A 21,958-nucleotide genomic window follows, 5' to 3' on the forward strand; every position below is an offset into this window, starting at 1 on the left:
ACTGAAAATAAGTGTGTTTGAGTTAAAAGCAAAATTTGATAGTTTATCTGATTGCTAAGTCTTTTGAACATAGATTCGGTTTGAAATTTAAAAGGTCGGAAAGATGTGATTCCAGCAGGGCTGCTGGCTCAGGCCGCGTGGTGCATTCACAGGACTGAGGAAAGGCGTCTCAGATAAGCTGTCTCCTTTAGCTGGGCTCTGCTGGGATGCCGAGTGAATCAATCAGGCAGGCAGCCTGGAGGTGGCAGCAGGCAGTGTGGGTTGGGCGGTCCTCCCCCCGGTCTGCCTGTGTCCATGACGTCCACGCCCGCCCTCAGGACATGTCCAGTCTGATGCACACCATCTACGAGGTTGTCGATGCCTCGGTCAACCACTCCTTGGGCAGCAGCAAGACCCTCCGAGTGAAGCTGACTGTCAGCCCTGAGCCCTCCAGCAAGAGGAAGGAAGGTCCCCCCGCCGGCCAGGGTGAGGGCCTGGGCTCCTGGGCTGCAGCAGCTCCCTGCTCAGGTGCCCTGAAGACCCTGATTTAAACGTCAGCCCACCCCTCCTTGCAGGCAGGCTTCCTGCACCCCCTGCCCCCATACTGCATCTCCCCAGAGCTCCCACTCACCCTGCCGGGGGGTGTTAACTGTGTCTACTGTTCAGTGCCCCCATCACAGAAAAAATCTCTATGGCTTCCTGAGCATGGAAAGCGGGGCCTGGCACCTGGCGAGGGCTCGAAGCTGCTTGTTCGGTGAAGGAATGAGTGCGTGGGTGCTTGAGTGAGTGAATGAGTGAGCGAACGAGTGGGTGAATGAGTGAGTGAGTGAATGAGTGAGCGAACGAGTGGGTGAATGAGTGAGTGAGTGAATGAGTGAGCGAATGAATGAGTGAACGAGTGGGTGATTGAATGAATGAATGAGTGAACGAGTGGGTGATTGAATGAATGAGTGAATGAGTGAACGAGTAGGTGAGTGAACGAGTGCCCACCTGCCTCTTTCAGACCGGGAGCCCACTCGATGCAGGATGGAGGGGGAGCTCCCCGAGGACCCCAGGGTGGCCGACAAGAGGCTGTCCACGCACATCAGGTGAGGGGCTGGCGTCCAGCTCTGCCCTCCTCAGACGCGAGCGGCCCAGCCACACTCCTGCATCCCACAGGCCTCCGGGGCTGTCCCCTTGGGGTGGCCCGCCAGGATGGGCACCTGGGCACAAAGGCCTGCATGCGGCCAGGGAGCCCCAGTCACTCCCTGGCATCGGGTGGGTGGCCGGCACTCGGGCTGGAGCTGGGCGCTTCCAGCGTCGTCTGAGAGGCCGTGGGGCTTGAAGGGCAGCAGGGGTTCGGCCTCCAGACCCTCAGCCCAGCTGCTCCCGTGCCCTATGGCTCCACTCACTGGGGCAGCAGCCACGGAGCCCTAGCCGGCGTCCTAGGTGACGCAAAGACAGCGGAGGACACTGGGTTGGACTGTGGTCCTGGGGTCCCCTTGGCCCCTGCTTGTCCTAGCACCCGCCCCTTCTGGGCGGGCGTGCTGTTCAGAGCAAACCCTGCCCCCCATGCTGCACCAGGAGGCCCACCGCCGACCCCCACCCCTGCTCCGAGCGGGGGCCGTACTGCGTGGACGAGAACACGGAGCGGAGAAACCACTACCTGGACCTGGCAGGAATCGAGAACTACGCGTCTAAGTTCGGACCAGGTGGGTCCTGGAGACCGGGCCCCTGGCGCCAGGCCTGAGGGCTCCGGGCCCCTGCGGCGACCCAGCTGGGGCCCCGAGTCCCAGAGTGGGCCATTCAGGTGTGCGGGCAGGACTGGGTCCGGGTGGGATGTCCCAGGCCCCGCCAAGGGTCTCACGGGTGCCGTGTCTGCAGGGTCCCCCCCGGCGCAGGCCAGGCAGGAGCCCCCGGCCAGGGCCGCACACCCGCAGGGCCGGTCCCGCTCCCAGGAGTCGGACGCGCACGCCGCGCACCATCGCCGCTGCCTGGGGCTGGCTGAGCCCGCCCTGCTGGCCGCTGAGCCCGTGCCCCGGGCCCTGGACCTGCCGCCCCGGCCGAAGGGGCCGGAGAGGCCGTTCTTGAGGTCCCCCCAGGGCTCAGGGCGGCCGCCTGGGGCCCCCAGCGCGGGCAGGCCCGGGAGAGCCTTCAGCTTCCACCCGCCGGCCCCCCAAGCCCAGGCCCCGCCCCAGGACGGTCACCATGTCCCGCAGTCCCTGCCCCCACCCTACGGCCACAGGCGGTGCCGGCAGAGGGGCCGGGAGGGCCACTCGCCGCTCAAGGCCGCGCCGGGCCAGCCCGCTGCGCTGGAGCACGAGGCGGTGCGGGAGCTGCCCCCCGCGCTGCCGGGCGAGGCCTACGCGGTGCCGGCAGTCCAGCGCCACGAGCACCACCACCACCACGAGCACCACCACCACCACCACCACCACCACCACCCGGCCTAGCGGCCCGACGCGCCGGGGACCCACGCGGAGGGGCCTCTCACGCCGCGGCACCCCCACCCCGAAGCTTCCTGTGTCATCCTGAACACACTCGTACGCTTAGCCGCCTGCACCTGCTTCTGTCACGGTACCACGGCGAGGCCCGCGGGCTCGAAGGGACTCTGCTCGGACGGCCTCGGCGTGTTCTCCTCTTGGAGCCCCGCTGGGTGCGTCTCCTGTGCGGCAGGGGGCGCGAGGCTGGTCACCGGCCCCGGGTGGCCGGGGGATTTGTGGCTCCTGTGGCTCGTCCATGCTGAAGCCGGGAGGGGCGGCTCGGGGCCACGTGTGCGGTGGCGAGTTCCAGCGTGCGAGGCCGGCACGGATCACGGGGGAGAAGGGTGGCCACGCGGGGGGCCAGGGGAGTGGCCGGAGTCCAGAAAGGCGGAGGTGAAAGCCAAGAGGAGGGGCGGCCAGGCAGGGCCACAGGCGGTGCCACCAGCATCCTCAGAGGACACAGAGGTGGCCAGCGGGGCCAGGGAAGTGTGGGCGCCCCCGAGACACACACACGGACAGCTGGACAGGAGGCGGGCATAAACCATTGAGTGCCGGACACAGCTTCAGCTTTGGAAAAGCGCGATTCCCTTTGGGAGGCTGGGAAGAGGGCTGCAGGCGAGCAGGAAGTCTGGGTGTCCCGTGCATCCCCCTGAGGCAGGACGTGCCGCTGCTCCGTCTGAGACGAGCAACTTGTGAATTTGTGCAGCTGGTTTTGTATTTGCCTCCTTGGCACTGTTTTTAAGGATAAAGCAAATTGGTGGTTGACCTGTGATTGAGTTCTTCCCCAGTCATAATAAAAATACGTGCATTTTGTAACATGTCACACCTTGTTTTAAAGTGAGTTTCCAATCGAATCGGTCTGTCCCGCTGCACCAGCGTGTGGCCACGGGTGCAGACAGCTGGCCACTCAGCTGGGACGGGCCCACGGTGCTCGGAGAGAGCATGTCCGTCGCTGTTTGTACGTTTGTAGAAGTAAAATTAACGCACGTGCAGGCACACAGAGCTCCGCATTTATGCATAACACTTCCCCCACTTTACTGCTCTAAAAAAACCAAAATAAAAAAACCCCTAAGCCTAAAATTGGGTTCATGCTATGGGCACACTTCACACCTCCGTCTGGGGCTGCGTGGGCCGAGGCTTATGTGGAGACGCTGGCTCTTTGTGGATGCACCTCGCCTCCGTCTCCTCCTGCCCGCTTCTAGACGCCGTGCTCGTGGCTGCTTTAAAAACCCCTCCGGGCTTCCGAGTGGCTGGCGTCTCTGTGCGCTGCACCCCGCGTGCTTGGAGGAGCAGGTGCCCCACATCTCAGGGCTCCGGGGATCTCAGGAGTAGACGCAGGCCGGGCCCGGGTGGCCCAGAGGCCAGCGGCCGGGTGTGGCCCCGCGTGGATGAGTCCACGTTCCATTCTGTTGTCGTGAACCCAGCTCCATGTCACCTGCCCCTCGGCACCAAATGTTGGCCCCGACCCCGGTCCCTTCCTCTGTGTGCAGAGCTCCTGCACCCGGTCCCCCATGAGGGGACTTTCAGTCCCAGCAGACCCATCCAGCCCTGCCACCGCCCACACCGCCCTCAGGCGGAGCTCGCTGGCCGACCGGGAGTGTGCTGAGGCCTCAACGTCAGCCTGAGTCCAGACGCCGGTTTTAAAGACAAAATGTAAGTGAAATGCCATCAAACGGACCAGAAGCTGAGTGTGTGTGTGTCTGCTGCCTGTGGATCCGTGGAGGAGAGAGGCCCACCCTCCCTGCCGCCAGTGTGGGTCCAGGACGGCTGAAAGGGACAGAGAGCCGTTTGAGAGCAGCGACGAGGAAGATGACTTACGAGCACACAAAGGGCCCCGGGCGGCCGCGGACACGTTAACTAAACGTCCACACGTGGAGAACAGCTTGTGTCCCGTGGATGCAGCGGCTTGACCTGGGGCGGGGCCCCGGGACCACGTGGGCCAGGGGAAGCAGATGCCCTCGCGGAAGAAAGGCTGTGAGACAGAGGTGGGCGGGGTCAGCGGAGCTGTGTCCAGCCTGCTTTGGGGGCAGCTCCTGCCCGCTGGGCCTGGGCGGGGGGGTGAGGCAGGGAGGAGCCAGAGGCCCCAGCGCCGGGTCCACCAGGAAAGCTGCGTGGTGACTGGTCAAGTGCAGAGAGATGCCTTCTGTAACAGAAGCAAAGCGCCTCGTTACTTATTTGTTGTTAAGTGTAGATTTGGCTACTGGACGATCCCGAAACTGGCCCAACCTGTGTCTTCCTTCCTAAGAAGGCCCTCCCGGAGAGCGTGTTGCCCGATACCCCTGGTACGAGTGAGCGAAGGTCTTCGCGATACTCGGGGGCATGGCCTCTGGTCCTCGGCTGATCGCAGGGCTGTCAGCTTGGCCACCCCACCTCCTGGTCCCCTGCCCACACACCGGCCTCCCTCTCGCCCCCTTCCCGGGCCTGTGCTCTCGGCCGCTCCGCTCGTGCGTGCGGTCCCCGTCTGCTCAGCCCAAAGGTGAATCCAGAGAGCAAGCAGGCCGGCTTCCCGGTGCCACACCACGCAGGCCACTGGCCCCTGCCTGCCCCCGAGCCCGGGAGTCTCTCTCCTCCGTGTCCCTCTGAGCACAGACACGACGTGGTCAGTTATGTCTCTGCACTCGTGGCACCTGGTGTGGGACGTGGGAGGAGACAGCCTGCCAGGGCCCCCACCCCGGGCCCCACTCCTGCTCCCAAGGCCACTCTCTGCCTCATTCCCTCACTTCTTCTGCCTGCAGCCCTCATGCGTCTCTGCGCCTGAGATGAGCCCCGTGCCCCAACCCCGCGTGCCGGGCCGGCCTCGCCTGTGCCTGCTGCCTGTGGGGCCCGTTCCCGTCTGCTCCTGGGGCACCCACAGCTTGTCCTGGCCCAGGCTCTTCACAGGAGCCCAGCGAGCACGGAGGGTGAGTGAGGGAGTGAGGGAGTGAGGGAGTGAGTGGACGCCGCCCGCCACCACCAGACACAGGACAGCCGCCGCCCAGTCTGAGCCTGGAAGGACCGGGAGGGTGGTGCCCGCCACTGGCCATCGTCCAAGAAGTGGGACCCGGGGCCTCCCACGGGCTTCGCGAGCTACTTGCTCCCACCGTACACACACCCACGGCGCCTCCGTCAGGGCTGGGGGTGGCTGGGGGGTCGCTGCCCCAGGGGGGAGCCAACCATGGACAAGCCCGCGGCCCCAGCTGCCTCTTCGCCCTCCGAAGCGCCTGGCGCTGAGTCTGACGGGGCTGCATCCCCAAGGCGACCCCAGGCAGCTCCAGGTTGAGGGTCCACGCGCACCGCGGGGAGGGCCTCGACCGCTCCGTGCCTCCCCAGACTCTGCAAACAGCAGGTCGGAGACACAGCTGGGCGGCCAGGGTTAGAGCCGCCGCTGGCGTCCACGGCGAGGGGGCAGCACAAGGGGGGCGCTGGGAGGGAGCAGGGGTCAGACGTTGCCAGGGAAACTGGGGAGGCAGCCAACGGGGGCAGCGGCCGGGGGGGCTGAGGATTCACCACCTCCTTAGAACACTTCTCTTCGCCCTAAACAGAGACCCCGTGCCCGCCAGGGGCTCCCACTCTCCACCCCGGCCCCCGTGTGTACCGTCAGCCGGTCCGTCTGTGGCTCTGCCCACTCTGGACATGTAACGGGAACCTGACGGTCGTGCCCGGCATCTTTCTCACAGCAGAATGCTCTCGGGGCTCACCTGTGTGGCAGCATCAGCACTTCGTCCGTCTCAGGACTGAGTCTCACACCGTCAAACGTGCACACGCTGTGCTCGTCCACGTGCATCAGCTGACACGTGGGCTGTTCCGCAGCGGGGCGGCCGTGAGTGCTGGAACAGGCGCTTTCACGGCTGCTCGGGCATCCGTTTCTCCTGGCTTTTACGTCCAGGAGTGGAGCTGCTGGGTCTCCTGGTTTAACACATTTAGGAGCTGCAACTCTGTCCCCACAGTTTCTCTACGTCCAGGCAACACTCGTCAGTCTCCTTTCTGTGGTCACGCCTACATCCTCGCAGGCGAGAAGGGCTGTCTCGCCACGAGCCCGTGTCAGGACACAGGGCCCCTCGTGACAGATTCTCTGCCGATTCCACCCTGATAGAGATGACAGGTGGAGTCATCTCAGCCGACAGCAGGATTTCACTGCTGTGCTGCACACGCACCATGGGGGGACACGGGACAGCTCCCTGTTGCTGTCCAACAGCTTTGGTTGTTCTCGTTTGGTTTTTACTTCTTTCAACCAATTCCCATGATGATTCTTTCGCCATCTGAGTGTGCTTTGGCTGATCAGACCTGAAATAAACTCCTCCAAGAAAAGAGAGGGAGGGGAGCATCCCCAAATGTTTAATTTCTATGCTGAACGAGTCACAGGAGATTCTTCAACATACTCAGATTTTATACAATTTTATTCTTCTACTAACAAAATCATACAAAGAGCCTAAAAAAGGAAAACATGAAGTCAACTTTAAAATGGCTGCAGTTACGGTTACACAGTTGACAGTATGGAAAGGAGGCCCAGTGTAGACAGACACAGCAGGAGGCAGGTGGAAGGCCCAGGCACCTCCGTTCCACGTGAGCTGGGGTCATGTGACTTAGGACAGGGACTGGCGGCCCCTCCCCAGATGCGCGAGGGGTCTGGAAGCCACCGAGGTGGGTTTCACTGCCTAACTCAGCACTGAACCAAGACCCCCCACTCCCCAGCCCAGCTGTGGCATTTGGCACATGCTGTGGCCGCCGAATGCTGCCCGGCCACCCCTCAGAAGCGTCTGGAAGCACACGCTTAGCCCCTGCCTGACCTGAAATCCATGCACCAGGCCGATTCCCTTGGGAGCCCACGGAAGCCAGAGAAAGCCAATGGCTGGTCTGTTTGGAGCCCCTTTCACAGAGGCTATCTCCTTATGGTCAACTTTTATCACTCAAACTCCCCCAGGTGTTTAAATAAATAAATAAGCCATCGGGAAAGTGAGGCACAAATTACTGCGACAATATACAGTGGACGGGATCACGCGTGTAAAGTGCAAACAGTCCAGGATCATTGGAAGGTATCGTGTCAGCGCCCTCGATGTCGCTGGGACCACCCGTCAGTGCCCTCCATGTGGCTGGGACCACCTGTCAGCGCCCTAAACACAGCTGGGACCGTCGATGACGGTGGGAGGGGACACACAGGCTCAGCTGACAGCCGGGTGCCGTGACTGCTGACGCCACAGGCCCTCCCGCGGCTGCAGCCTCGTCCCCTTTCTCCAGCATGAAGTGTGGAAACTGAGGTCACAGGGGCGGGTGCACGTCGGACGCTCAAGTGTGTGGCGCTCCCAGCCCCGAAGGCTCCCCCGCTGCTGCCTGCAGGTTCCCGGAGCATAAACGCAGGCGGACGCCCAGCTGGGAAGAGCCGGTGCCTGAGCCCGGGCCGCCTGAAGGGCCTGCACGGAGCCCTCAGCTGCAGAGGATCAACCTGTCTGTGGGCTTCTCGCAGGCACCCTGGGGTGGGGGGGATCTGAGTGACCGTAACTGCACGACAGCCCAAAGATCCAACCCAGGGAAATCGATTCTAGAATCCAAGGGGCTTCCCACCTCCTCTGTCACCACGAGACGGCCGGCCATGTCGCAGGTCACGGCCAGCCTCGCCGGGGCGGGTGGGGGGAAGGGGGGCACGAGGGCTTCGCGCCTCCCTCGGCCGCGAGGAAATCTTGAGTCAGGTGCCGGCTCTTGGCCCGGACAGGAGAGCCCCTGGAGGCATGCAGGTGCTGGTCGGCAGGCATCGCGGCGCCATCCGCACACCCGCCGGGCACAGCCCCGAGCGGCCGGACGTTAGGAGTAGATGGTGACCACCTCCCGGCCGCTGCCCCTAACCAGGAGGGCCCTGTTCAGCCCCTCGGTCAGGACCTCGAGGAACTCCATGTCTGGGGGCACCGAGTCAAGGACAAAGCCAACCCCTCCAGGTGCGCGGCTGCAAGGGTGAACGGAGCGCCTTTACCACCCAAGAGCCCACGTCCGGTTAGGGCTCGGCTGGAGAAAGAGGCGAGGACGGGACAGGGAAGGCCGGGATCCGGGGCCTTCAGGGGAGGAGACTCGGGGTGGGGGGTAGGGGAGGAGGGACCAGTGTGAGGGAAAGAGGGGCACTGACCCTGCCAAGGAGGGACCTGTCCACTCGCCAAGACCCTGGATAGGCCGGGGAGTCCCGGTCAGCACGAGGCACGGACTCCTGAAACGTGTGGTCAGCCTGAGGCTTAAAACCCGGGAACAAGGCTGCTTACCTCCTCCCACCTCCTCCCGCCCCCGGGGGGCCGACCTGTGACCCCGAGGCCAGGACGACAGCCTCGCGCCCCGCAGCTGGCCCACGAGGGATCCACCCGGCGGGGGGCTTCAGGGTACCTGGTGGCGGGAAGGGCTTGGGGGTGGAGCCACGGCTCTGCCACGTCCTAGAGACGGGCGGGAAGGGACCCGGCCGGGCGGGAGCTCAGAGCCCAGCGCCGACGAGGACCCAGAGCCGGAGCTGCAGCAGGAGGGGTCGGGGTCGGTGATGCGGCGACCCCCCCCGCCGGGTGTTCGGTCTCTGAGCCCACGTGCTCCTCACTCACCACCCTGACCCAGGGGGCCACTGTGATCCCCACGGAGGCCCCGGGAAGGCCACCTCCTCAGTCACGTGGCCACACTGCCCCCTCGGCCCCGGTGCTCACGCCCGAGTCAAGCAGGGGCGACTCCTGGGGCTCCCCCGCCCAGCTGCCCTGGGCCAGCAGCTAAAACGTGGGGAGGAGACGCACACTCGCCCGCTGGCTCCCGGCCCCCTGCCGGCCACGTGGGGACCAGGCAGCCGGCAGGAGCCGCCGGCTCACAGCCTCTGCATCCGCCTGCCCACGGCCCCGCGGGCGGCCCATGGCGAAGCGGCTCTGCTCCGGGCCACCCGGGCTGGCCGCCCCCCCCCGCCCCCGACGTCGAGGGCCCCGCGGCTCCCGATCCCTGCCCCGGGCGTCTCCACTGAGCAGGGGAGGAGAGAGGTGTTATCCTGCCGCGGCAGCGGCGCCCCGACATGGGGACAGCGTCCGGGAAAGGATACAGTTCTCGTCCCCCTGCCGGTTTCTGGGGGGGCCCGGCATGTTCAGCAGGACCAGCTGGGCATCCTGGGACTTGTCAAGGACAACGCCATTGAGCTTCACGGCCGTGTGCATCCTCCGGACGTTGGACTGGTCCCTGTGGGAGGAAGACGGTCACTCGGCACCTCCAGCCGAGGTCCTGGGTGCCGGGCTCAGGCCCCACCCTGCCCGCTCCACTTCCGTCCGAAAGGGCGGGTGAAAACAGATCAGACCCGCCACCCGGAGAACCCCCGGCACGGCGATTGCACGCGGAGGCCAAGATGACAGCCGGGCGAATCAGCTTCTGCTCCCAAGCACTGCCCCTCGGGCGGGAGCAGCCCCTTCGACGGCACGGCGTGCACCTCTAGGTCACGGAGCGTCTCCCGCGGAGACCCTGCCCTGAAGCTGAGCCTGCCCTAAACGCTGCCCCTCGCTCCTTCCAACGCAGGCTGGGGTCCAGGGGGCTGCAGAGAGGCTGAGCGAGGAAGGGCCCAGCCCTCCACCCGCTCCGGAGGCCCGAGGTCCTGGAACAGAGCTGGAGATTCCGGCCGAGAGTGCGGCCGCCATGAGGCCCACCCCCGGCTCTTCGTCCAGCCGGCCGACGGCTGAAGGACGAGAGCCCCGCCCTTGGTGACCCGGACCCCGTGCCCGTACGCTCACTGCCTGCCCGGTCCCCACACTCCTCGAAGCGGGCGGACCATCCACTGTGCACCCGTGGTTCTCGAAGGGTCCCGGGAAACCAGGCCTGGCAGCGGCCCCCAAGGGAGGATCCCCGGGGAAGCAAGACTGGGAACACCAGGCGCTCAGGCACCTGCGTGCTTGCCCTCCCCCCTCCCCAGGTCCCTCCCCAGTGAGCTGGGTTCCAAGAAGCAGGCGGCAGGCCCCCCGGCTGGGAAGACCCGCCTCACTGCACCAGCACCCGCTCTGCGCTGGGCGCTCCAGCACCACCGCCAACTCTGGGGCCGCACACAGGATACGTAGCTCAAAGGTCACCCGTGCCTCGGACATGAGAGGGACGGGCAGACATACACACAGAGGCCGCCACACAAGGGGTCAGGGAAAGGCCCCCAGGATGCATTCCGGGCCACCACCTTTGATCAACGCAACCCTTAAGCCAAATAAATCCAATTACAGCCTCCAATTACCAGGAGGGAAACAGGGAGATGGAGCCCTTGCTTTCCTCTCTCCAATTTTATCTGGTAAAATTACAGGTTGGGTCTCTGTCCACAGCAGTCGGGGGTCTTTCGTTACAAGAACCGTGAATCAGTTGCCAGGATGGGCCACAATTACCAGTGCGTTTGGGGACAAGGCGATCCCAGGAATGCGTGTGGGACACTGAAGGGCCTCTCAGGGTTAACAGTCTGAAAACACGTATAATCTTAAAATCACGAGTGTGGGTCTGCACAGACCCGCAGCTCCAAGATGACAGGCCCCGTGGAGGCGAGAGAGGCGCGGACGTGGGGCTGGGCAGCCCGTGTGTCCAGGAAGTTAACGGAAACCTGCACTGCCTCCACAACCGGCCACGAGGTCACCAAATGGAAACACGTGGCCATGTGCTGAGCCTGAGAAGGGCTTCCCTCACGGGGTCCTCTGAGGCTGGGAACTGCACGTGGGGCGGGGGCCGCCCGGGGCGGAGGAAGTCTCCGTTGGGGGCAAAACTGGAAACCCAGGCCCTTGGCTCCTGACAGAGACACGGAGGCGGCCGGCGAGACAGAGGCGCCCACACGCCTGGGGGCCAGCGAACCCCCCCGCAGGGCGCCCACCGCGGCGACCTTTAGTTGGGCACGTGCCACCTGTGGGCCGACCTCCAACCTTCCGGGAGCCCCTCCAGCCCACCCCGAGGAGAAGCCAGACGGGAGTGAGGTCCCGTCCCCCGCTCGCATCCTGCTGACCCCTGCCAGGCGCACGCGGGGCATGGGCCCACGGCTCACCGTGCCTTTTGGGGGGGGACACGCACTCCTGTGTCCACGGGCTTGTTTTTGTCTTTTTAATTAGGAGGCTGTACTCGTAGGGCACTTCAAGGTCGTGAAAACACGGCAGGAAGTGCAGTACTCGGCCCAGCATTTCCCGACTCATCTGCACATTTTGCTCCCTCAGTGTGTGATGCAATCGGGTTTAGGGGCTGGAACAGGAAGTGCACCCCAAGTCCTAAGGCTCCACGGAGCACGCTGGCCGGGCTCCCACGGGAGGGAAAACAGCCCGAAAATCATGGGGGAACCAGGGGTGGACAGATGCACAGAGAGACAGCAACCCCAGGCGGGCCCTGGAGCCCTGGCCCTAAGCCTTCAGGGGCCGGCCATGCAGAGGTTCATCCACATCCCTTCTCACGAGACTAAAGGTGGCAGCTTCCTACGGGGCAAAAAGGCACCCGGTGCCGGGCAGACGGGAGGAAACGCCGTCCTGGACGAGCTGAGATGAGGTCTGAACCCCCAGCCCCAAGGGATGTGGGTGAACGATCGCTACCAGCTACGGGCACAGCACACGCTCTGCTCCGCTGTAGAGCCGCTCGGGACCAACCGCCCTCCAACCTCAGTCCTCACGCACTACCCAGAGAAGGGATTTCGGGTGTGTGCCCTGAGCCGCTCCAAACGGAGTGAGCAAACTAAACAGGAAATTACTGAAAGCCACAGTGGGCGAGCGCCACCTGCACACGGACACACGCACGTGGCCCAGGCACATATACACGGACACGCACACACGGGCCAGACACATATACAAGGACATGCACACACACCCGGACACGTACACATGGCCAAGGCACGTATACATGGACACGCACACACACACAGACATGCGCACACGGCCGAGGCACACATACACGGACAGACGTACACACCTGGCTGAGCACACACACTGGGACGTGCATGCACACACACGTACACGGGCACACCCGCACAGAGGGCTGAGCACGTATGCATGGACACATGCACACACAAGGCCATGCACGCACACTGGGGCGTGCACACACACATGGGACTGTGCACACACATGTACTCACGGGCACACCCACACACGGGGCCCCGCGCACACACAGGGCTGTGCACACACATGTACTCACGGGCACACCCACACGCGGGGCCCTGCACACACACGGGGCTGTGCACACACATGTACTCACGGGCACACCCACACGCGGGGCCCTGCACACACACGGGGCTGCGCACACACACGGGGCTGCGCACACACACGTACTCACGGGCACACCCACACGCGGGGCCCTGCACACACACGGGGCTGTGCACACACAGGTACTCACGGGCACACCCACACGCGGGGCCCTGCACACACACGGGGCTGCGCACACACAGGTACTCACGGGCACACCCACACGCGGGGCCCTGCACACACACGGGGCTGCGCACACACAGGTACTCACGGGCACACCCACACGCGGGGCCCTGCACACACACGGGGCTGCGCACACACAGGTACTCACGGGCACACCCACACGCGGGGCCCTGCACACACACGGGGCTGTGCACACACACGTACTCACGGGCACACCCACACGCGGGGCCCTGCACACACACGGGGCTGCGCACACACAGGTACTCACGGGCACACCCACACGCGGGGCCCTGCACACACACGGGGCTGCGCACACACAGGTACTCACGGGCACACCCACACGCGGGGCCCTGCACACACACGGGGCTGCGCACACACAGGTACTCACGGGCACACCCACACGCGGGGCCCTGCACACACACAGGGCTGTGCACACACACGTACTCACGGGCACACCCACACGCGGGGCCCTGCACACACACGGGGCTGCGCACACACATGTACTCACGGGCACACCCACACGCGGGGCCCTGCACACACACGGGGCTGTGCACACACAGGTACTCACGGGCACACCCACACGCGGGGCCCTGCACACACACGGGGCTGCGCACACACAGGTACTCACGGGCACACCCACACGCGGGGCCCTGCACACACACGGGGCTGCGCACACACAGGTACTCACGGGCACACCCACACGCGGGGCCCTGCACACACACAGGGCTGTGCACACACATGTACTCACGGGCACACCCACACGCGGGGCCCTGCACACACACGGGGCTGCGCACACACATGTACTCACGGGCACACCCACACGCGGGGCCCTGCACACACACGGGGCTGTGCACACACAGGTACTCACGGGCACACCCACACGCGGGGCCCTGCACACACACGGGGCTGTGCACACACAGGTACTCACGGGCACACCCACACGCGGGGCCCTGCACACACACAGGGCTGGGCACACACAGGTACTCACGGGCACACCCACACGCGGGGCCCTGCACACACACGGGGCTGTGCACACACATGTACTCACGGGCACACCCACACGCGGGGCCCTGCACACACACAGGGCTGGGCACACACAGGTACTCACGGGCACACCCACACGCGGGGCCCTGCACACACACGGGGCTGTGCACACACATGTACTCACGGGCACACCCACACGCGGGGCCCTGCACACACACGGGGCTGTGCACACACAGGTACTCACGGGCACACCCACACGCGGGGCCCTGCACACACACGGGGCTGCGCACACACAGGTACTCACGGGCACACCCACACGCGGGGCCCTGCACACACACGGGGCTGCGCACACACAGGTACTCACGGGCACACCCACACGCGGGGCCCTGCACACACACAGGGCTGTGCACACACATGTACTCACGGGCACACCCACACGCGGGGCCCTGCACACACACGGGGCTGCGCACACACATGTACTCACGGGCACACCCACACGCGGGGCCCTGCACACACACGGGGCTGTGCACACACAGGTACTCACGGGCACACCCACACGCGGGGCCCTGCACACACACGGGGCTGTGCACACACAGGTACTCACGGGCACACCCACACGCGGGGCCCTGCACACACACAGGGCTGGGCACACACAGGTACTCACGGGCACACCCACACGCGGGGCCCTGCACACACACGGGGCTGTGCACACACATGTACTCACGGGCACACCCACACGCGGGGCCCTGCACACACACAGGGCTGGGCACACACAGGTACTCACGGGCACACCCACACGCGGGGCCCTGCACACACACGGGGCTGTGCACACACATGTACTCACGGGCACACCCACACGCGGGGCCCTGCACACACACGGGGCTGTGCACACACAGGTACTCACGGGCACACCCACACGCGGGGCCCTGCACACACACGGGGCTGTGCACACACAGGTACTCACGGGCACACCCACACGCGGGGCCCTGCACACACACGGGGCTGTGCACACACAGGTACTCACGGGCACACCCACACGCGGGGCCCTGCACACACACGGGGCTGTGCACACACAGGTACTCACGGGCACACCCACACACGGGGCCGCGCACACACACGGGGCTGCGCACACTCGGACGCGCCCACGCGGTTCACGGGGCTGTGCGTGCACCGCACGCCAGGCAAGCGCGCCTGCGAGGCCCCGCGTACAGGGAGTGACTTACAGGCTTCCCCATTCTCTACATGGAAGAGAAAACAGAGAGCACGTTACTTTAAGAGGAAACACGACACACGCTTTGCACAACTACTGGGCTCACCCCAGGCTGCCCTTTCTCAGCTGACTGTGGTCCTCCTCAAGCCGACTGACCCCTCGGGCCCCCTCGGGCCCCCCAGGCCCTGCCGATGACTCAGGGCTCCAGAGCTCTGCTCCGCCACCGAAGACCCGGGAGGTACTGTCCTAGTCTCCCACTTGGGACCCCTCCCCAGGTCCAGCCACGCCACCAACCGGCACCTGCGCCAGCCCTGGGGGCCCTCAGCTCAACACCGCAGCCAAGAGCCAAGGAGGGGGATGGGCCCTGGCCCAACGGGCAGCCTGGAGGTCACCGCGGGGGTTCAGGCCTGACCTCTAGGTGCTGGGACACCCACCAGGAACACTGACGGTGGCATCGCCGCCAACTCACCACCCGCGTCCCCACTAACTGGCCCTGGAAGGAGGCTGCGGCCCTGGGCCGGCTCGGCCCTCTCAGAGGCTGGGCGTGCCTGCCGCTCCGCATGGCGGCAACGGGGCCCCTCGTGGCTGCGGGTTGGTGCAGGTGGACACTCACGGCTTCAGGCTGAAGAGATCCCTGAACCCGGACACGCTGGCGTCCTTATTCCGGTGCTTCTCGGCGACCAGCTTCTCCTTCGTCCAGGTCATCTGCACCTTGTCCAGCGTGGACGGGGCCTGGGTCCTGGCGGCCATGGCCGAGTGGGAGATGGTGTTCCTGTCGTGGATTAGCTGCGCCTGGTGGGACAGCAGGACACTCAGCAGCCGCACCGTGACGGCAGGAACCCACCCCCCGGGGAGGGGACGTGCACAGGGACAGAAGCCAGCCCCGGACCCGAGACAGAGCACAACCCACGGGGCCTGGGGACGTCTGGGCCGGCCCTCCCAGACCCACCTGGCCAGGCCCCTCCTCCTGGGCTCCAGACCAAACCCATCGCTACATTTCTGTCTCCTCCTGTCCCAGCTCTGAAAGCCCCTGAGAAAGGACCTTTCCAGACTTGTTGACAGGAGATGTTGACGTGCACGTCTCTGCACTGGACACAGCCCCGCACACACAGGCCCTGCCTTGACCTGCTCATCCGCCCGTTCACTTGCTCATCCTTCCATCGATCCATCTGTCCATCCATCCGTCCGTCCATCCATCCTTTCCCTCACCCACCCCATCCATCCATCCATTCATCCTTCCATCCATCTATCCATCCTTCCATCCATCCATGCATCCTTCCTTCCATCCGTTCATCCTTCCTTCCATCCGTTCATCCTTCCTTCCATCCGTCCATCCTTCCTTCCATCCATCCATCCATCCACCCACCCATCCATCCATGCATCCTTCCTTCCATCCGTCCATCCTTCCTTCCATCCTTCCATCCATCCATCCTTCCCCTCACCCATCCATCCACCCTCTCACGCATCAACAGCAAAGGGGCTGTCAGGGAGCCCATGTCCTTGGGGCGGGGCCGTCAGTGCCATGGAGTCTGGGGAAGGGCAGGTGCAGGGGGAAGGAGCTCCCATGTCACACAAGGTGCCCGGCGAGCTGTGTGCAAAGAAGGCACTGACGACAGCCAGAAGGAGCGGGAGGAGGCCTGTGGGGGTGAGGGGTCGGGGCCCCCAGGAAACCGCAGCAGCCTATGTGGCGAGAGCGAAGGTCACTCAGGCAGGGACAGGGTCAGGCCGTGCAGGGCCGTGGAGACACGTGAGCTGGGACAAGGCTGGGAGGGGTGTAACGAGTTGGCGGCTGCTGGTTTGAGGATGGAGGGACAGGAGGAGGTGGCCGGTTGGGATATGACGTAAGAGAGGCGGGGCCGCGCACCAGCAGGACGGCCGGGCAGACACGGGCCCGGCCCCGGGGGCCTGTGAGGATGTGACCTCGAGCCGCGTGGCGAGGGGAGGTGGGGGCAGAAGCCACGCCACCGGCTGTTCACAGAACCAGGTGTGGGGACAACAGCTCGAGGAGGCCTCAAGGGCCCTGTCCTGACAGTCACGCGGGGCCCAGGAAAGGACAAGCCAGTGCGGCGCAAGTGGACACACCCCGCTCTGTGCAGGGGCCCAGGAGCAGGACCCCCGTGTGCCCCACGCACCTCCCGCTCCTGCTCTGTCTTGGACAGCTGCATCTGCTTCAGCATCTGGGATCTCTGCTCCATCACCAGCGTCCGCTCGTAGGTGAAGGCCGAGATGTCGTTCTCGACCTACAGGTCCCGAAGCACGGAAGCAGACGCGAGCACACACTGATCACCACTCACCCCCCGTCCCCCAGCGAGCGTGCTGGGCGCCTGGGGGCCCCCGGGCCACCCTCTGGGGCTCACAGCCCCGGCACCGGCGTCCCCACCCCTACGTGTGAGCGTGCAGGTCACGACTGAAAGCCCTCCACCCGCCCCGGGACCCACGTTCACTGACACACGAGACACCCATAAGGAGGAGGCACCACAACCGTGGGCTCCGGACACAGGCCGGCCCACACGCGCCCCACAGGACCGACCGTGACCCTCCCGCTGGCCCTGGAGCTCAGATCCTCCGGGAGGCGGCCAGTCCCGTGGTCAGGCTCGGTGCAGCCGGGTCCCCCTCCCATGAGCCCGTGACCCAGCCCAGCCACGAGAAAAGCATCAGGCAAACCTAAACTGAGGGACTCACGACAAGTCGCCTGACCCTCCTCGAAGCTGTCGAGGTCACGGAAAAGGAAGGAAGGAACCTGAGATGCCGTCACAGCCAGAGGACAGAGAAGGATGTCGCGGACAGGCCAAGCAGGCTGGCCCTGGGCTGTAAGGGCCGTGGGGACCCTGCAGATCAGAGCTGTGTCTGCCCAGTGCCCGCGCTCGCTCACCATCTCCACCACCTCCACCTCGGCGCTGATCCGGAGGTGGTACAGGAATGTCTGCAAGTCCTTCTTCATCTGGATGCTGTTGTCGTGCACCTGGGCCACCGTGAAGATGCGCATCTGGCACCTCCTCCACACCTGCGGGGCGGGGGTCGGGGGGGCGGTCATTCCTGCCCGCTGTCCACCCCCTCCCCCGTGACCCCCATGACCCCGCCCCCACGTGACCCCGCCCCCACCTTGTGCTGCCGCAGCAGGAAGGGCAGCAGCATAAGCAGACCCCCGTCATGCACGATCCACCACACGTCGATGTACCCGTCGCTGAAGCGCTCCTGGTTTTGCGGAAACAGATCCACGTTCTTGGCCACCAGCAGGGCCTGCTGTGCCGCCGTGGTGTCACGGACGGTGTCTGTGGAGAGGTCACGGGGTCACAGGCCCGCCCAGCAGAACCAAGCAGCCTGGACTCACCAGCGGGACGGGGGCAGGGGAGCCCGGGGTCCCCACGAAGCCCCTTGCGGGGCACGGCCCTTGCCCCCCAGCACTCGGCGGCCCAGCCGGGGCGCCCGCGGGAACCGCCAAACGGGGGCAAGACCAGGGGAAGGAGCTCCCGTCGCAACGCTTCCAAACGGCCCGACCCACCAACAAAGTTCTTCCAGGAGAAGGGACTGTCCTCCCGCTTCCAGGCCTCGGGCCAGGCCATGAGCACGGTGTTGTGCTTCATGCCCCCCAGGCCGGCCGACTGGATCAGGTGGGACATGCCGTCCCGAAGGCTGGACGACACCACCAGCTGGCAGAAGCCCTTGGCCTTCTCGGTGCCCATCAGGGCCCGGATGTTCTGCAGACACAGACGGGCCGGGTTTGGGGTGAGGGGCGGGTGGGGGCAGCAGGCGCCAGCACACACCCACCTACCACAAGGGGCCGGGCGGGCCCCACGCAGACTCACAGCCTCACGCGCGGAGGCCAGAGGCTCAGGGGGCGCCCCTTGGTTCCTGGAGTCGAGGCCGGGCCCGGTGCCCTCGGGCACTGCCTGCGTGTGCACACGAGCACGAGTACACGCGCGTGTGCGTGCCCACAGGACAGTGGGGGTGAAGGGCACCGCTGCGGGCACGCTGGGACCTGCGGGGTCACAGACCACCCCCTACTGCACAGGGACACCCTGACCCTCACTCCTGGCTTGTGGGAACCTTGGTCAGGACGCGTCAAAACGAACAGCTTTTCCCAGAAGGCAGTGGTGCGGGAGTGAAATGCCCGGCGGGTGCAGGGCTGCTCCCGCGGCCACATGCCAGGCACCCGACGGGGGCAGCTCCACGTCACAGCGCAGCCCGGCACACCGTGACCACGGCAGGCCTTCTGTTGAGGTAGCGCCACCTGTGCAGCGGGTCCTCTGCCGGCCATGCCGACTGGCTCTCCGTGGCCTGGCTTGGGGGTGGGGCCTCAAGCCACAGGGAAGCACTGCCGGCCCGACACCACATGGAACTGCCCCGCTGGAGTCCAAACCCCCCGGCTCCTCCAATCTGTGTCTCCCCGGCTGGGACGCGTCCCCCGTGCAGGTCACGCAGTGCACTTTGGAACGCGGACTGTTTGTCTCCGAGTCGCGCAGGCTGTGGGCAAAGGGATTCTGCCCCGGGATGGCCTCCACTCAGAATCTCACCCCCACCTGAGTCAGGTGATTTAGAAGACGAGATTTGGGACCTTGAGCTGCTGGTACTTACACGAGATTCTGCACTTAGTTGACATTGTAAGGGGTTTGAGACTTGGGAGGATGCAGTGATGAGATAAACGTACTTTGCACATCAGGCAGGTGTGCATTTTGGGGGCCAGAGGACAGACCACAGTGGGTTAATTGACGGTGGCCCCCAAAAGATACACCCACTTCCTAATCCTGAGAACCTGTGAATGTGGCCTTATTGGAAAAAAGTCTTTGCTGATGTAATTAAGTTAAGGGTCTTGACGTGAAACCATCCTGGATTATCCAGGTGGCCCCAAATCCAATGTCAGGGACAGGAGAGAAGACAGACACAGGGAAGCCATGTAAAGACAGAGGTGGAGACTGAAGGGATGTGGGCAGGAGCCCAGGGACACCTGGAGACCTGGGAGCTGGACGAGGCAGGAAGGACCCTCGCCTGGAGCTCAGGAGGGAGCTTGGCCCTGGGGCACCTCGATGTGTGACTTTTGGCCTCAGAGCTGAGACAGAGTGAATCTTGGTTGTTCTAAGCCCCTGTTGCCGGTACTTGTGACGGACGCCCCAGGACCTCATGTGAAGGGTTGGAGCCACGTCCCCCCTCGACCACCCGGACTTGAGCCACCACGTCGAAGGGCTGCTGGCTCAAGAAGGAAGAGTCCAAACAGGTGTTTGGACGTGACCCAGGGCCGCCTTGGTGCAGCCGCAGTGCAGTTCAGGGCTCCCTGGACGCACGCTTCCTGGAGACCAGAGGCCAGGGGCTCGGCCCCATCAGGACACAGTCACTCAAGGGGCTTAAAGGCCACACATTCCAGCTTTGAGACCAACAGCTTCTCAGGTCACTGGTGGAAATGCTGACCTGATGCTACGGCTTCAAGGAGACACAGCGGGGTTTTGTGGTTCTTCTGTCCCACTGCTGGGAAGCCCACTTCGCTGCCTTGTGAGGTTTCGGGGCCCCCACTACCCTGGCCTCGCGGGAACTTCAAGGGACAGCCCAGCAGTACCTCCAGGGCCTCGGGCACCACCCCCACACCCAGCTCCTGGGGCCCTGAGGACCATGCCCCGTGGGACCCAAAGTCAACGTGTGAGCCCTTCCCTGCCCCGCATTAGACCAGCCTCGTTCACGCTCCCGGGAAGGGGAGCACAGCCTTTCCCACGTCCCGGCCAGCACGTCTCAGCTGCTGAACTGTCAAGACGTGAGCTGCTCAATCCCCCTAACGCAGCAGGAACCAACAGGGCCCTTCCCTCACGAGGCCTCTGCTTCCGCGGGCGGGACACACGCTGAAAAAATCGAGGCGGGCCCAAGTGCAGTGACCAGTCTTCGACCTACAAAGCCGGGTGGGTGCCCACCGCCCCTCCAGCGGGTGAGATGCTGTGGGCTGCACAGCAAAACTGGCTGCACCCGACTGCAGCACCCCTGGGGTCCGCACCCTCTGAGACCCCGTGAGCGCCTCCACCCAGCCCCTCCCCTCGGGAACACACTGGGCTCTGAGCGCCATCCGTGCCGGACATGTGGGGCGACACCCAGCTGTGCCTTCCTTTTCCCACGGCAGCAACGGGACACAGCCCTCCCAGTAAGAGACGGCAGAGAGGGGCCTGAGGTCCCCCTGTTCCCCACCGGCCACACGGACCGGCCTTTACGTAAACTACCAGGCAGACCAGAACTGGAACTTGGCTCGGAGCCTCAGGGGCACCAGGGAGGGAGGCTCTAACTCCAAGAATCCATCCTAGGAGCAATCCCCCGTGGATGGCGACACATCTAAGTGCTGCTTACGCCACACTTCCTGACACCAAAGCACTGGGAGCCACCTCCATCCCCAGGACAGCAATTTCACGGAATAAAACTCAGAGCACCTCCACGAAACAAACACTGTGCAGCTGTCCTAAACAAAACAAGCGCCCGGCCGATTGGAAAAGCAACAGTTCAAAGCAAAATAAGTGTGTTAAGTGGTATTTCTGCAGGATCGTCTGTTTAAAAAAAAACCAACAGGAGAAAGTCCAAAAGGACACGTATCAGGTTATGATGTTAGTGTCTGGAAGGAGGGCTGTGAATCCAGCCGAGTCGGTGCCATTTCGGGCAGGGGCCCGGAGCCTTAGACCCCCTACTCAGTGCTGGAGCCCACCCCCACAGCCCCGCTCTGCCCCCTGCCCGTCCCCAGAGACGCTGGGAGGACAAAAGGACCTGCGAGTGTAAGAGAGGGAAGACGCTCCGTCAGCGCCTGCGCAATGTCGCACACGAGAGCTGGGACCTTCCCACCCTCGGACACGGGTCTGGAGCTTCTTCACACCGACGCAGGGAGCTGTCGAGAAGGCCGAGGCACCAGCACAAGGAGGCTGCCCCACCAGCGAGGAGGACACACCACGTCTGCACCCAGGATCACGGCCACGACCCCGGCGTCTATACCCGGGATCACAGCCACAACCCCAGGGTCTACACCCGGGGTCACAGCCATGGCC

The 21,958-nt window shown here is 64.6% G+C and overlaps 2 protein-coding genes across 7 annotated transcripts in view; one reads left to right on the plus strand and one right to left on the minus strand.

Moving 5' to 3' along the window:
* The window catches only part of NKD2 (NKD inhibitor of WNT signaling pathway 2), a 28,788-nt gene extending 25,527 nt beyond the window's left edge, over nucleotides 1-3,261 (plus strand). Inside the window, exons 7-10 of the mRNA XM_059916062.1 lie at nucleotides 318-465; nucleotides 983-1,067; nucleotides 1,543-1,670; nucleotides 1,843-3,261. Coding sequence (XP_059772045.1) covers nucleotides 318-465; nucleotides 983-1,067; nucleotides 1,543-1,670; nucleotides 1,843-2,408 — 927 coding nt within the window. The 3' untranslated portion in view covers nucleotides 2,409-3,261. The remainder of the gene's footprint in view (nucleotides 1-317; nucleotides 466-982; nucleotides 1,068-1,542; nucleotides 1,671-1,842) is intronic.
* A 3,535-nt stretch (nucleotides 3,262-6,796) lies between these two features.
* Nucleotides 6,797-21,958, minus strand: part of SLC12A7 (solute carrier family 12 member 7) — a 48,668-nt gene continuing 33,506 nt past the window's right edge. For 5 of the 6 annotated variants that reach the window (XM_059916058.1, XM_059916059.1, XM_059916056.1 and 2 more), the window contains 8 exons: nucleotides 18,460-18,655; nucleotides 18,060-18,229; nucleotides 17,830-17,961; nucleotides 17,090-17,197; nucleotides 15,571-15,749; nucleotides 14,971-14,985; nucleotides 9,460-9,593; nucleotides 6,797-8,305 (listed from right to left, as the gene is read on the minus strand). In XM_059916058.1, coding sequence (XP_059772041.1) covers nucleotides 8,214-8,305; nucleotides 9,460-9,593; nucleotides 14,971-14,985; nucleotides 15,571-15,749; nucleotides 17,090-17,197; nucleotides 17,830-17,961; nucleotides 18,060-18,229; nucleotides 18,460-18,655 — 1,026 coding nt within the window. In that variant the 3' untranslated portion in view covers nucleotides 6,797-8,213. The remainder of the gene's footprint in view (nucleotides 8,306-9,459; nucleotides 9,594-14,970; nucleotides 14,986-15,570; nucleotides 15,750-17,089; nucleotides 17,198-17,829; nucleotides 17,962-18,059; nucleotides 18,230-18,459; nucleotides 18,656-21,958) is intronic. The other variant, XM_059916057.1, reaches the window with a different exon arrangement.

Source organism: Balaenoptera ricei, chromosome 3 (assembly GCF_028023285.1).
Source record: "Balaenoptera ricei isolate mBalRic1 chromosome 3, mBalRic1.hap2, whole genome shotgun sequence".
Classification (NCBI taxonomy): Eukaryota; Metazoa; Chordata; class Mammalia; order Artiodactyla; family Balaenopteridae; genus Balaenoptera; species Balaenoptera ricei.